At 43.9% G+C, this 14,492-nt stretch overlaps 1 protein-coding gene across 4 annotated transcripts in view; it reads left to right on the top strand.

Moving 5' to 3' along the window:
- Positions 1–14,492, top strand: part of DBNL (drebrin like) — a 41,305-nt gene that overhangs the window by 7,181 nt on the left and 19,632 nt on the right. For all 4 annotated transcript variants that reach the window (XM_081891014.1, XM_081891015.1, XM_081891012.1 and 1 more), the window contains exons 3-5: positions 2,598–2,710; positions 4,803–4,877; positions 6,563–6,709. In XM_081891014.1, coding sequence (XP_081747140.1) covers positions 2,598–2,710; positions 4,803–4,877; positions 6,563–6,709 — 335 coding nt within the window. The remainder of the gene's footprint in view (positions 1–2,597; positions 2,711–4,802; positions 4,878–6,562; positions 6,710–14,492) is intronic.

The raw sequence follows: 14,492 nt of genomic DNA, 5'->3' as shown, positions 1-14,492 counted from the left end.
CAAGCATTCAGTCCCCCCTTATTTATTAATGTAGTTTATTTCATTTATTGTAAATATTATAGTCATGGGAGAATTAATGCTATATACAACTGGTTAAAGTTAAAAGTTAGCTGCCTTTCAATTGGTTAAAATACAAGTTTAGAAGAGAGTAAGGCTGCAAACCTATCCATACTTAGTAAGCCCCATTGTTTTTAGTGGGACTTACTTCTGAGTAGACAGGGAAACCAAAAGCAAACACATTTCTAAATCACAATTTGCGCAGTGTTTTCAAGCCATGATGTGGATTCTAAACTATGGTTAGGGCTAAGCCATGTTTTGGTTATTTCTGAACCAAGTCAGAGTAATGCTTTCAAGTCAATAATTCTTGATGGTTCCAATAATAAAAAGTTTAATTTGCCTGAGACCGGTCTTTCTTGCGCTTTTAATAGGTGTGTGGGAAATAGAATGATGGAAGGTGCAATTTCTTCATTAGTGACTGTTTTATTTATCACAAAGCTTCAAGGACAAGCAATTTTCCTTCTGTTGCTATGAAGGGCAGAGACCACAGTTCCTGGAAATCTTAATAGGAAGGGAGTAGAAAAGGAGAAGCTCCATTTTGAAGGCAGCTCATCTAAAACCTCTTCTCCTTCAGCTGTAGAAAAAGGGAAGCAGCTTTATTTGGGGGGGGGGGGATTTGATGGCTGAGAAAGAATTAAAGTTCAGCTGTGGTCTGGGCCTGAGAAGAAGTTAGCTTCTTCAAATTTGACCTGTGTTTTGAGATGACTGGTTCCTACAGAAGGGAATTAAAATATGTGACTGTCAGAAGAAAACAGCTTTAAAAGGAACCTGTTACTGTAAAATTAAAAAGTTTCTCAAATAAAAGGTAGCATATCTGATGATGAGGTCTTAAGGAGTAGCACTTCGTGGAAAAGTGAACTTTGCCTTTGAAATTGTTGCAGCAGCAAAATTGCAGGGGCAAATTGTGAGTGGATAGACTTGGATTCTGAAGTGTGGGGTATGTCAACAGAACATGTGTTTGCTTTGTTCAGTGTAGTTGCTGTTCAGGGCACAGAATGTGTGTTTCTGCCATATTTAAAGATGTCTGCCTTCACCCTGTGCTTCCCCAAGGGTTCAACTCCTGAGATCACTTAAACTGGCATTAAGTCCTATTGAATATGGTGAGACTTGCTTCTGCCGAGCTCTGCCCAAAGTCCTTAAAAATGCACACACTCCAGGTTCTGAGAAAAAGTGAATGCACAAATAATAGAAACCATCCAAATAGGTAGAAGGTGTGCTTTCTTGCTGTAAACTTTTTGTTAGTGGTGAGAACTGACAGGCTTAGTGCTGAACAGGGCGGTGTTGGTAGTAAAAGAGTTAAGATCCTGCACCTCCTGAAGCATGTCCTTGACTATGTTCTGGATTGTAGTGTTTTGCCCAACCTCCAAAGTATCTATAACTGTTAGATTCTGCTTCTGAACTGAGTTTCTCAAGCATTCTCTGCAAGAATTCTGGGAAAACAGCAGGATCCTAAATGTCTTCATGCTTTCAGCTAATGTGCTTCCTGAATATTTTATGGCGGAGTAATATTTCTAGATGGATGTTCCGTCCTTCCTCGGTTGTTCAATTTACCAACAATGTTCCTTTGGTTAGCTTGGAATTTGTATTTGCTCTTCCGACAGCAGCTTTCATATTGGCTTATTATTCTGGTAGAAATTCATAGGAGATAATGACTCTGTTATCTTTTGTTTTAATTGTATGCTGAAAAGAGCTTAAAAAACAACATAATTTACGATTCCTAATACCATTGTTCGATCAAATTTATGTGACAGTCTGGCCTGGCAGGGAGTCCATTGTGACCCATAAGGCAGTTTTTTGCTTAGCCATGCCCGCTTGTCAATATGGTGACATCACCTACACCCCCTGTCAATCATCTGTGGTCATTTGCATTGTTTCTGCGTTGCTGCAGCAATGTCCGGTGTTGATTGCCCTTTCTGCTGCAAAAGAATGAGCCTTACATTCTCAGCCGTGTGAGGTAGATTAGGCTGAGAGAGACTGGTTTATTTTTGGTATCTTCCAGTGAGGTTTGTAATTGAACAGGGATTTGGAGCAGAGTTTCCCATGTCCAAATCCCAGCATTTTGTCTGCTACATTACCTCTGCGTGTTGTAGAAGGCCAATTGTGTTAGTAGGTTTATATAAACAAAGGCTAGGCTCCAAATAACCATGGAACTAGTTCTGTGTATCCAGTGGGCTTTAGACTTGGGCTTTCTTGAATAGAAGACGCTCTAAATGCTGCATATCAAGCGTTTTGAAACTGAATGGAGTGTCGAAAGCTTCAGTGAGGGCAGTTTTGTGAGCTGCATGGGGACCAGCTTTTCACAGCAAAAAAAGAAGCCACGCATTTCACTGCACTAATGCAAGTACTGTTATGAGCAATCTTAATGCGTGACGTTGTATTTCAGCCTCTACCTTTATAAACACTTTGAGTTAATGGATGTTACCTCTTGTGCAGTGTGGTTTAATCTTTGTCCTGTCCTTGCATACCGGATTTTGTTGACAAAGTTAATCGGTTGCTTTGACTTCTACCTGTTATTCTTCTTGTCAAACAATACTATACAGATGGTGGCCTGGAGGAGATGGTGGAAGAGCTCAATAGTGGGAAAGTGATGTATGCTTTCTGCAGAGTGAAAGATCCGAACTCCGGCTTGCCTAAATATGTGCTCATCAATTGGGTATGTAGAATATGGTTCCGTTTGGCTATGGAAGTTAGGGGATGTATCCTTCGTTATGAAAAAGATGAAGCCCTTTCACAGTAAAGCACCAGTGTTGGAAAATCCAACACCTAGATCCCAGCTGTATCACACATACCAATGCAGCTGTTCAAGTGCAACCCTAATTCAGGGTCTTTCCTCTTTTCCCTCATGCAGAGAGATCAGTACCAATCCTAGTTTGTGACAGTTGTTTGCAGATTGTCCAAACAGACTCTCTTTTTTTGTGCCTGCCTGCAAATGAATGTTTGGTCCTCCTTTGCAGGCAAGTGTGCTTGCTTGTGTGAAACATGGTTCTATGGCTTGCCACAAATAGGGAACTGGAAATGGCTAATCTCCGTGTGCAAGGGGAAGAGAGAGCCCCCAGCATTTGCCTCGATGATGAAAAGGCCACCAATACTGGGGCTGCAATCCTGTGCAAAATTATCTGTGATGTCAGTCCTATTTTAACTTTCTTAACAAAGATGTATGAAATCAAATGTTTTAATCGCAGTCACTATATATAGAGAGAGAGAGAGAATTTAAAATATAAGCATTCATTTTATATTGCCAAGCGGGGCCTTGCAAAGCTGCTGCAAATTCTCTGCACAAATGTTAAGGAAACTAAAGTGAAAGAGCAAACAGCTGACTAGAAGGAAAACAAGATAGCAGAAAGTGGGGCAAAAGTTGTAGGAAGTATGATCAGCCTGATGGAAACCGCCAGCCACTACCACTAAGACTTCTCTGGAAAAAACACATTAATATGAAATGTGTAGATGATGTCATAAACTAGGTTTTTTTTCCAGTTTACTTATATTGATAATTGGGGTGTTTAGGTTAACATTTACAATGGCAGAAATTATTAACTAAAACTGTTCCATTAACGTTTTAATCTGAGAATTTAGTGATATTTAGAATTCAGGCCCTGCAAACTTTCCACCTTTTTTGCCTCCTAGTTCAGACTGCTGTGCATCCTTTTCACCCCATTCTTCTTGGTCTACAGTCAAGGAGCTGGATCTTGTAATGATAAATGGCTCTCTTAGAATAGTTAACATAAACAGTTTGTAGAGAAGTGCCATTGGAGTCCAGTCCCTTCAGTAATTCTATTTTGGTCAAACTTCAATGTCTATACTAGGACAACGGCTTTATTAGGCCAGCCAAAAGGTCGCAAAAGAGTTTTCAAACTTCCTAGTTCACAGTTTCCCAAGCTTCTCAGTTCATGGACCCCTTGATCAGTTTATAAAGTTATCAACCCCAAACCTAATTCTTAGGAGCATAGATGAAATGGTGCCAAGAAATATCAATCTATAATCAACATTTATTAATCATAAATCACCATTGCTAAGAGTCATAACTTGAAAAAAATAAAGTACAGCTAAAATAAAAAAGTAAAAGTGCACCTGTATACATTTTTTTCCAGTAAAGCAGCATGGTCTGAGAAAACTGTTGTATTATGGAATCACTAAGTACAGAGGTTCCTCATTGGCAAGAGGGGAGGTCTTTGTACATGAGCATATTCTTTATTTCTGAGGCTCGTGTTTCTCATTAATTTTTTGCACTGTATCTTGCAGACTTCCTTTCTACCCCAGGCCCTTTTTGACCCCATGGTCTTTATTCGCAGTCCCATAGACTCCAGGGTGTCAATCTCAGCTGCAGTACTTGGGGAAACATAGTGCTAGATGATAAACCAAGCAGATGGAGTGAAAAAAACCATGCCTGCTGTTGAAGCCATGGCATTTGCATCCGGTCATGGACTCAAGATGGAATGCACAAGAGGCACAAGAGTCATGGAAAGGAGGCTCTGTTAGATGATATTCTGGTTTCGGTTTACACCAAGACCTGCAGAGAAGAAGGAACATAAAATGATTTATCAGCAGCTCCCCCCACCCAAAAAAAGCTCTCTGGAAATATAAAATCCAGCTGTTACCCAGGTCTGTCTCCATGTGTGTTCAAAGTGTTTCTTTCCTCCCATCTTCAGTTGCCAGTTGGCAACTCTGTTGGAGTAAAGTAAATAACCCTTGATATGTGGTGTGTGTCCCTACTCCCCACTTAAGCTCCTCATGTTTTCTTTTCATAGTTTGGTGAAGGCGTTAATGATGTGAGAAAGGGAGCCTGCGCCAACCATGTCAGCTCTGTAGCAAACTTCCTAAAGGTATTTAATCTTCCATTTTATTTTCCATCGTCGTCTTTCCTTTCAGCTGAATGCCCTCCCATATAAATGGCTCTGTGGTCAAGTTGTATCAGGAGTTTGGGGTGTGTCGACCTCTGTGCTCCCCGAGTGGTAGGAGGTTTTGTGGGGTGATCTCCTATGAGTCGCTTTTGGGGTGGGGGAGAACACTGGAGACTTAATGCTGCTCTGTAATTCCCTATTAGAAATCAAGCAGTAGGGAATAGGCAGCTACCAGACAGACGGTGCTAGTCTTGAAACCTAATTGGCCCCCAGCAACAAAACTAGATGGAACTTTAATCTGACCTGGCAGCACTGCTCTTGCAACTTGAAATAGCCACTAACCAATCAGAAGCCATTCAGTAAGCAGTGAGCAATATCAAGCCATACCAAAGTGAACAGCCTTCCTGCAGGACAGCAATCCTTCATATTTCCTCATTATCACATCCACACAGTTTGGGCTCCTTGAACCTTTTCTTGTATTCATCTGTTTTTATTTCCTGGACCCACATACAAAGCACTTGGGGTAGGGCAGGATTTATCCTACGGATTTTTCTCCTCGCAGCAGGAGTGGATTAGACTAATGGTTTTAGTAATTTATATGTCTGAGCCCAGTTGTGCCCCTAACTCCCATTGTCTTATGCTCTGGTAACCTCTAGGTTAGATTACTGCATGGGGCTGGCTCCAAAGATTATTCAGAAACTTCAGCCAGTGCAGAATTCGGTGGCCAGGTGGGGCAAGATGGTTTGAGCATTTGACACCAATCCTGGCCTGTCTGCACTGGCTTCAATTAGTTTCCAGACCCAATTCAAAGTGCTGGTTTTGACCTATAAAGCCTTAAACAGCTCAGGACCACAATACCTCCAAATACGTATGTGCACAAGATTGACATTTGTAGGAAATAGGTTCGAATGTAGTGAGGTTCTCGGACCATTACGTACAGACAACTCGCAATTTGCATTGGCTGGCTTCGCGGTTTTTCCTGCATCGTGATTTTTGCCAGTTCCTGCTCTTGTGATTCACTTACCCCTGCAGGAGGCAGGGGTGAGCTGAGGCGGTAGAGTTAACAGGGGTTACATGAGTCGAGAGAAGCACTGGCTGGCTTTGTGTTTTTTCAAACATTGTGATTTTTGCACAGCACACACATAAATTGCCATGTCAGAAATTATGAAACGGTTATCACGATACAGACTTCAAACAGTTTTGGACGATATGGTAATATATCACCCAGCCCTACTTTCATCACCCAGCAGCTCACCTAAAGCGCAACTGGAACCTTCTGATTTCTCATCTCCAGTCTCTGCACAGTGCAGTCCTAGGGGATATGGGTGGCGGAGACTATGAAATTTGCAGCGCAGCTGAGCTACTGCTTATTGCCAGAAGTCAGGAATGCAAGATGAGATTAAAGTAGCGGAAAAGCTGCAAAAACTTGGAGCTTATGGGGAAGGAAATACCACTTCAGAGCATTCAGATACATTTGGAGGGAGAGGGAGCATGGAAACGACCTTAGTGAAATGGTTTTTATGCAGGCCACCTTGGGGGGGGGGAGTCCTTTTGTGGCAGAAAGAGAGAGATTCCAGATTGCCCTTCACTAGAGCAGGATTTAGTCTTGCATTGACTGATGATGCTCTCCTGCCCTCTAGCTCTCCCTTCTCTGCATCTCATTTCAGGGTGCTCATGTGACAATAAATGCTCGGGCTGATGAGGATGTGGAGCCAGAAACCATCACAGAGAAAGTGGCCAAGGCTTCGGGAGCAAACTACAACTTTCATAAAGAGAGCAGCAAGTTCCAGGAGGCAGGTCCTCAGACTCCAGTGGTGAGTTGCTCTGAGCTCTTGGTAGCATTGGTTGTGGCATACAGGAGGAGGAACATTGTGGTGAATGGACTGGCTGGGCTGCTGAGAACTTTTTGTTGCCACTCGAGCTAAAATAAATACCCTACACCGAAGGCTAATAGTTTGTATGGCGTGTGTTGCTTCACAGAAGCAGCTTGTCTTGGAGCTTTAACTTAGGAGCTTGTGTTGTGAAGAGACAAGGGATTAGATTTTGTCTGTTTAAAAAATAATAATTGGGGAATCTGGGGCTTCACAGTGCCTCTGGAAGGCCCACCTCTTCTGTTCCAAGTTCCAAGGAAGGTGTCCCAGGGAGAGCAGGCGTAGGGAAGAGCTCTTTGCAAGGATGGAGTCTTCAAAAACAATGCTTTATTATTTTTTAAAATTGGTTTCAGTAAGCATGCAGAGACATCACCTTACCAACAAAGGTCCATATAGTTAAAGCCATGGTTTTCCCAGTAGTGATGTATGGAAGTGAGAGCTGGACCATAAAAAAGGCTGATCGCCGAAGAATTGATGCTTTTGAATTATGGTGCTGGAGGAGACTCTTGAGAGTCCCATGGACTGCAAGAAGATCAAACGTATCCATTCTTAAGGAAATCAGCCCTGAGTGCTCACTGGAAGGACAGATCCTGAAGCTGAGGCTCCAATACTTTGGCCACCTCATGAGAAGAGAAGACTCCCTGGAAAAGACCCTGATGCTGGGAAAGATGGAGGGCACAAGGAGAAGGGGACGACAGAGGATGAGATGGTTGGACAGTGTTTTCGAAGCTACCAACATGAGTGACCAAACGGCGGAAGGACACGACTAAATGACTAAACAACAACAACAACAAGCATGCAAAAACAACAAACTGAAACTGAAGAATAGCCATTCCACCATAAAGCCAGTACATAAAGAAATCCCTAAGGTAGCATTTGTTGCAGGAGGTTTAAATGAGGCAACTGATTTATTAATGTAAGTGACAAAAAAAGAACCATATAGTATCCAATTGTACTTTTTTAAAGCGAGACACCTCACAGTGCTATTTCCCAGCCTCTTGATAACTCATTGTAAAGCCAGCTCCTGTTTTCCACTTAGCTGCTGCGTGGTTGGAAATCTCAACTGATTAAAAAAAAGCCACCAGGATTCATGCTTTCAAAAGGTATCTGTGCTAGAGGAGGGAAGGCAGCCCTCGCCCTGCTGGATCAAGAGGGCAGAGTGGTTTGAAAGGTTGGATCTAGTTTGGTGTCTATGAATCGTATGTGTGTGAGTCTAGGTTGAATGAGGGGTCTGGATGGGGTATACATGAACAACTTGAAGGAATGCCTCCTCCCACATCGACCTGCCTAGGTGTTAAGATCAGCAGGGAGGCCCTGTCGTTAGGGCCATTGGTTTGAGGAGGGCTTTTTGTGCGGAATGCCTTTGCCTCTGATGTGTGCCCTCCGCCATTGTTTGGTTTTTCGCCATTGGTCAGGGTGCACTTCTTTACCCAGGCCTTTTGGCGATGTGTCCAACCTCCTGCGATGCTGCTGCTGTTTTGTCATTGATGGGTTTTGTGTTTTTACGGGTGGGTTTGCATTTCATTTAAAAACGTTCCTTTTTAACCAGGCCTTTGGTTGATTTGATTGACATCCTATGCCCTTTTAAGATGTGGGTTTTTTGGGGGGGGGGTATTGGGTTGTTTTTATTATTATGTATTTTGTGGTTTTATATTCTGATTTTATTCTGTGAACCATCCTGAGACTTGTGGGTATAAGGCATAGCTGTCAACTTTTCCCTTTTCTTGTGAGGAATCCTATGTTGGGATACTGCCAGGGAGACAAAGGCCATCACTGCCTTCACGTCGTCTCCGGACGATCTGTTGATCTCTGTAGTCACGCAGTATCTGGAATTAGCGGCACCAAGCCTCAGAAACATTCCTGCCACATTCCTGGGCTGGTGCACACTCTTTCAGCAGAGTTCACACAGCAAAAGTTGCACTCAGGAGAGTATCATTTAGAATGTTTATTCAGCGTTGGTCAGAACAAAGAAAACATGACCGACTGCTAGCGTGTTCTGGCGCAGAGAGAGAAAACGAAAGCAATAGCAAACTTAAACATCCTGAGAAACAGGAAACACGCAGACTCTGACTCATACAGCCTGCTCCCTCTTAAGGTGGAACGGAAATATCCTAACATCCTCCCCCTTTCCGTGTAACCTGTAGTGCCTGTGGTTCACCCAATTGCAACTTCTGTACGTAAACCTTAAGTTGTTCTCTGTTAACAACCTTAGACAACAGATCAGCAGGAATTTCATTTCCTGGCATGTAGGACACCTGAATCAGTCCTTTCTGGATGCACTCCCTTGCACGATGTAGCTTAATCTGCAAGTACTTGGTTCTTTGCTTGCAACTCTCTGAGTTCAGCAAAGCCAAACAGGATCTATTGTCTTGGTATACCTGTATAGGATATTTCACAGAAACCCCAATGTCCTTAAACAGTTGCATCAACCATTCACAATCCATGAGTGAAAATGACAGAGCATTGAGTTCTGCTTCACAGGAACTTAGGCTCACTGTTGTCTGCTTTTTGCACAACCAGTCAAACAGACAGTGGTTGTACATATAGCAGACTCCAGAAGTGCTTGTACCATCCATGGTGTCACTTCCAAAACTTGCATCTGCAAAGATTTCAAGACCTCCAGTCTTCTGACTGGTGAACCTCAGCCTGTAGTGCATAGTCCCTTTCAAATAGCGGGCTATGCGCTTCAGAGCTTTCCAATCCTGAACAGTAGGATTGTTAGCATGTCTGCTAAGCAGGTTAGTGCTTACAGCAATGTCAGGTCTTGAGCATCTAGCAATGAAATTCAACTTGCCTAGAATGCATCTGTACAGCGTAGTGTCAGAGAACTCTTCAGCAGTACTATCTACCTGGTATCCCGTCACCATCGGCGTGTCTGCTGGGTTTGCATCAACCAAATTCAACCTGGTTAATACATCAGCAATTTTCTGTGTTTGGTGTACCAGAAAATTACCTGCTTGGTCCCTCTCCACCTGCAGAGAAAGATAGTTGGATACCTCACCAAGATCCTTCATGTCAAAGTGCTCCTTCAGCTGAGCTAGGGTGCTTTGGTAAAAAGCCTGATTCTTCCAAAACATCAGAAGATCATCAACAAAACATAAACAATACAGTTTGTTTTGCCCCTCCTCCTTGACAAACACACATGGATCAGCTTTACCCTGGTGAAAACCTAGTGAAAACAATGTCTCAGTGAGTTTTGTGTTCCAACACCTGGCACTCTGCTTGAGACCATATAAGGATTTCCGCAGTTTACAGACCATTCCCTTCTGTATCTGCATTCCATCAGGTGGAAGCATATACAGCTCCTCCCCCAGAATCCCGTACAAAAAAGCTGTATTAATATCATGGTGAGAAACATGCAGTTTCTCCTCTGCAGCTATCTTGAGCATCAGCCGAATGCTCTCATATTTGACGGTGGGTGAGTAGGTCTCGTGGTAATCCTGTCCTGGTACCTGTGAAAAACCTCTGGCAACCAACTTGGCTTTGTGTCTGACAACCTTGCCATTCGGGTCTGTCTTGGCCTTGAAGACCCATTTGCTGCCAACCAGTCTCATTCCTGGGACTACCGGTACCAATTCCCAAGTTTGGTTCCTGTTCAAGGAATCAACTTCAGCCTTCATGGCATTAAGCCAAGGCTCAGCATCTTTAGAGGTTAACTCCTGAACCTCTTTGAAGCTTGAAGGTTCCCACACCTTCTCTGAGCTACTAAGAACAGCAGTTGCCATCTTAACAAACTCATCAGCAAATCTCTTTGGAGGTCTGCCTTTGGTGGCCCTCTCAGATCTGCGAACCAGACGTAAGTCTTCTGGACTCATCTCCTCCTTCTTAGGAGAAAAGTGACCAATGGTGAACAGTGGTTCTTCCAGTTCATTGTCAGACGCATCAGATGGTCTGACTGAGGCCTTTGCGCTCTTGTAGTCTGCTGTGTCATCACTGTCACTGACAGCAGCAGCAGCGCCACCAACTGAACTGGAATCCGAACTCTGATCATCATCATCATCATCCTCATCCTCAGCTTTCTCAACATCATCTGTCTTTTTCCCATCACCTTCATCCTCCTCTGGGTAACTCTGGAAAATTCCCACATTTTCCCCCCACTTAGGATTGTACTCAACACTCTTGGTGAACTTAATGGACTTAGAGTTAGTCATCCACACCCTGTATGCACCTTTCTCGTACCCCATGAACAAACCATGTGCCCCACGCTTCCCAAGCTTGTTGTTTTGTGGGGAGTGTACCCACATGTCAGAACCGAAGATTCTCATGTGCTTGACGTTCGGTTTCTTACCAAACATCTTTTCGTACGGAGTGCAACCTATGGGTGATGACAGTCTGCGATTAACGGTATAAACTACCGTCGACAGAGCTTCCCCCCAAAACTTCTCAGGGAGTTTGGCATCGTGCAACAAGGTTTTTAGGCCTTGAAGCAAGGTTTGATTTGCTCGCTCCGCAAGTCCATTCATCCATGGCGATCTAGGCGTTGACAAATCATGCTGGATTCCCTTCTCAGTCAGGAAAGCTTCAAACTGCTGAGAAGTGAACTCCCCGCCCCGATCGGTAAAAAGACAACCGATACTTTCACCATGAACATTCTGCAACCAAGCACAGAATGCCTTGAACTTAGGGAATGCTTGCGATTTCTGCTCAAGCATAAACACATGAATGTACCTAGAAAAAGAATCAATTAGAACCATGAAGTACCTTGCTCCTCCCAAAGAGGGCGCAAGTGGCCCTACCAGGTCTGCATGCACTAGCTGGTAGGGTTTGGAAGCCTGCCTGCTAGACTCCTTGCCTTTTGGAGCAACCTTCACCTTGTTCTCTGCACAAGATATACATTTCATGTGGTACTTACAAGGTTTGATGCTCAAACCTTCAACCAACCCTGGCATCTTGGCTAGCGCTTGCCAAGACATGTGACAAAATCTTCGATGTGCTTCATGAATACAACCTGCATGAAGAACCTTGTTAGTTTGGGCAACACAACAAGAATCAGCATTAACAACAGCATTGTCATCATAAGTTATACAGAATAAACCATCCATAAACTTTGCATGCAAAAAGTCCTCTTTGCCTTTCCTGATGACACAGACGCTCCTCTTGAAGGAAATCTCAAAACCACGCCCAGTCAGCTGTGGGACGCTCAGTAGATTGTCCTTGGCTCCAGGTACATAAAGCACATTACTTATGGTTGTATGCAAACTTGCAAGTTTAACAGTCCCTTCTCCTGCAATTTGCAACGTCCTTCCATCAGCCAGGTGGATCTCTCCTTCTTGAGGTGTAAAGGAGATAAACAGGTGCCTATCCTTTGTTAAATGGCGCGTGCACCCTGAGTCCACAACAAACTTGGCTTTAGCCCTTGGAGTAGTCTTTGCAGCAAGCAAAACCTTGTTTTCCACCAGCGTGGGCTTTTGCAGCTTGCCCCCCTGCTCCTGGCCATGAGGCTTGCCTTTAGCCTTTGGTGAAGCTGTGCCAGCTAACAACGCTTTGTTTTCCACTGGCGTGGGCTCTTCACCCTCCCTCTGCTTCGGGCCATCTGCAGACATCTGTCTTTGTTTACCTCTGGCCTTCCGGCCTCTGCAAAGACGATGACCTTGGCTCCCACGAGAAACAGAGCTCTCAGCTGCCGACTCCTTGGCTCCCCCTGGAGGCTGGAATTCTGCCTGGGCTGACATCAGAGTCTGCTCCCCCTGCAGCTTGCAATCGGTGCCCTCAGCATCCCTGCATTCATTCGCATTCTGGGAAACAGCCAGGACTTCCGATGCATTCACACTCTGGGCTGGGATGATTGGCAGATGGGCAGCTTTCAAAGCATTCCACATCTTACGTGCAGTCACGTTGCCAGCAAGCGTTTTTAGTTCCTCCAGAGAGACGGACAAGACGATTATGTCAATGGCCCTTGAATTCTGGGCCTCCCATTTCTCTGTCAGAGGAACTGGGGGGGCTTGAGACACGGTTTGCCACACCCCGTACTGACGCAGCAAACTCTCACACCATTTTGCCCAGGTCTGATAATTTCCCCCATTTAACTTAGGGCATTCAGCAGCTTCAGACACTTGGAAAAACTCCATTCCAGGTCTTTACGTGAGCCCGAGTCTCTTTCTTTACTTCAAAGACTCCTTATCTCGGCTCCCATTAATCACGAATTCTCTGGCGCTGCTCCCAGACCAATTAGTTTTGCCGGACATCAAAAGCTCCCTTCCGCGGCATTCAGAAAAGCCTCTCCGTTTTCGCTTTTCACATACCTCAGCAGCAGTCTGTTGCATTCTTACTCTCCTGTAAGTGCCGTGAATCTGGGCCCATAACCTGTTGTTGGGATACTGCCAGGGAGACAAAGGCCATCACTGCCTTCACGTCGTCTCCGGACGATCTGTTGATCTCTGTAGTCACGCAGTATCTGGAATTAGCGGCACCAAGCCTCAGAAACATTCCTGCCACATTCCTGGGCTGGTGCACACTCTTTCAGCAGAGTTCACACAGCAAAAGTTGCACTCAGGAGAGTATCATTTAGAATGTTTATTCAGCGTTGGTCAGAACAAAGAAAACATGACCGACTGCTAGCGTGTTCTGGCGCAGAGAGAGAAAACGAAAGCAATAGCAAACTTAAACATCCTGAGAAACAGGAAACACGCAGACTCTGACTCATACAGCCTGCTCCCTCTTAAGGTGAAACGGAAATATCCTAACATCCTATTCGGAATAAGGGAATTTCCCTTAAAAAAAGGGAAACGTTGCCTTCTATGGATAAGGCGGTATAGAAATTCAGTTGTTAATAATAATAGTAATAATAATGCAAACTGAATTTGTTTTAACTGTCACATTTTTGCAACCCACTCTTTGGTGCAGAGCAGGCCATACATACAAGTAATAAAAAATAAAATAAATGGGGGGGGGGTTGTGAAGTAAAGTATCACCTTAATTTGAGAACACCCTCTATGCTCTCTCATTTTCTTAAGAATTTTTTACGAATCTTAAAAAGAGAAATTGTGCAAGATAGAATGTGTGTTTGTCTCACTTCCTACCCACATGCAACCGCTGACAACCACAAAGGAGATGATGCCTTCAGTGGGGGTGGGGACTCACCATTCCTGGTTTTAAGGGAAACAGGTGGTTTTCAGAGCTCCTGAGAAATATAGAATGACATGACAAACTCTACAAGAATACGTTGGAATCTGATGGGTAGCATAACCTTATTTACTGTATAGAATTGGTTGTGAAAATCACCTCTGTCAGAGATTATGTTTTCATTAAAATCCAAGGCTGTTACTTTAGACAGGTGGAATAAGGGCTCCTATCCTCTTCTGAAGATGCAGGTGAATGTGCTATCGAGAACAGGTGTAGAAAGATGCAGCAGAATATGGGATGCCTCTGGACCAGTATCTTCAGTTCAGATACTCCTGTTATCTCAAGGCTACCACTTGGGCAACCTACCTGCTGCAGCACAATCTGACTTTTCTCACTGAATTATCAAACTGAATAAATAATAGTGCAAATAGTTAATATTGCAGTAACACATTAGTTCATTATTGGTATATTTTTGTTGCAAAACTGTAGGAAGTGGACTTAGAAAAGACACAAAAGAGGACACATGGGAAGCCCCTGGAATTCAGTGTGTTAGTATTCTTAAACTGGAAATCTGCCTTTCTCTCCCTCTGACATGCTTCTAGATAGCTGCTGGCATGTTTACACCAGCAAAGCAAGTCTTAATTGATTAGTCATAAAATCCTCT

The sequence above is a fragment of the Podarcis melisellensis genome (genome assembly GCF_964234715.1).
Source record: "Podarcis melisellensis genome assembly, chromosome: 15".
Classification (NCBI taxonomy): Eukaryota; Metazoa; Chordata; class Lepidosauria; order Squamata; family Lacertidae; genus Podarcis; species Podarcis melisellensis.
This window is presented reverse-complemented; position numbering and strand designations above follow the sequence as displayed.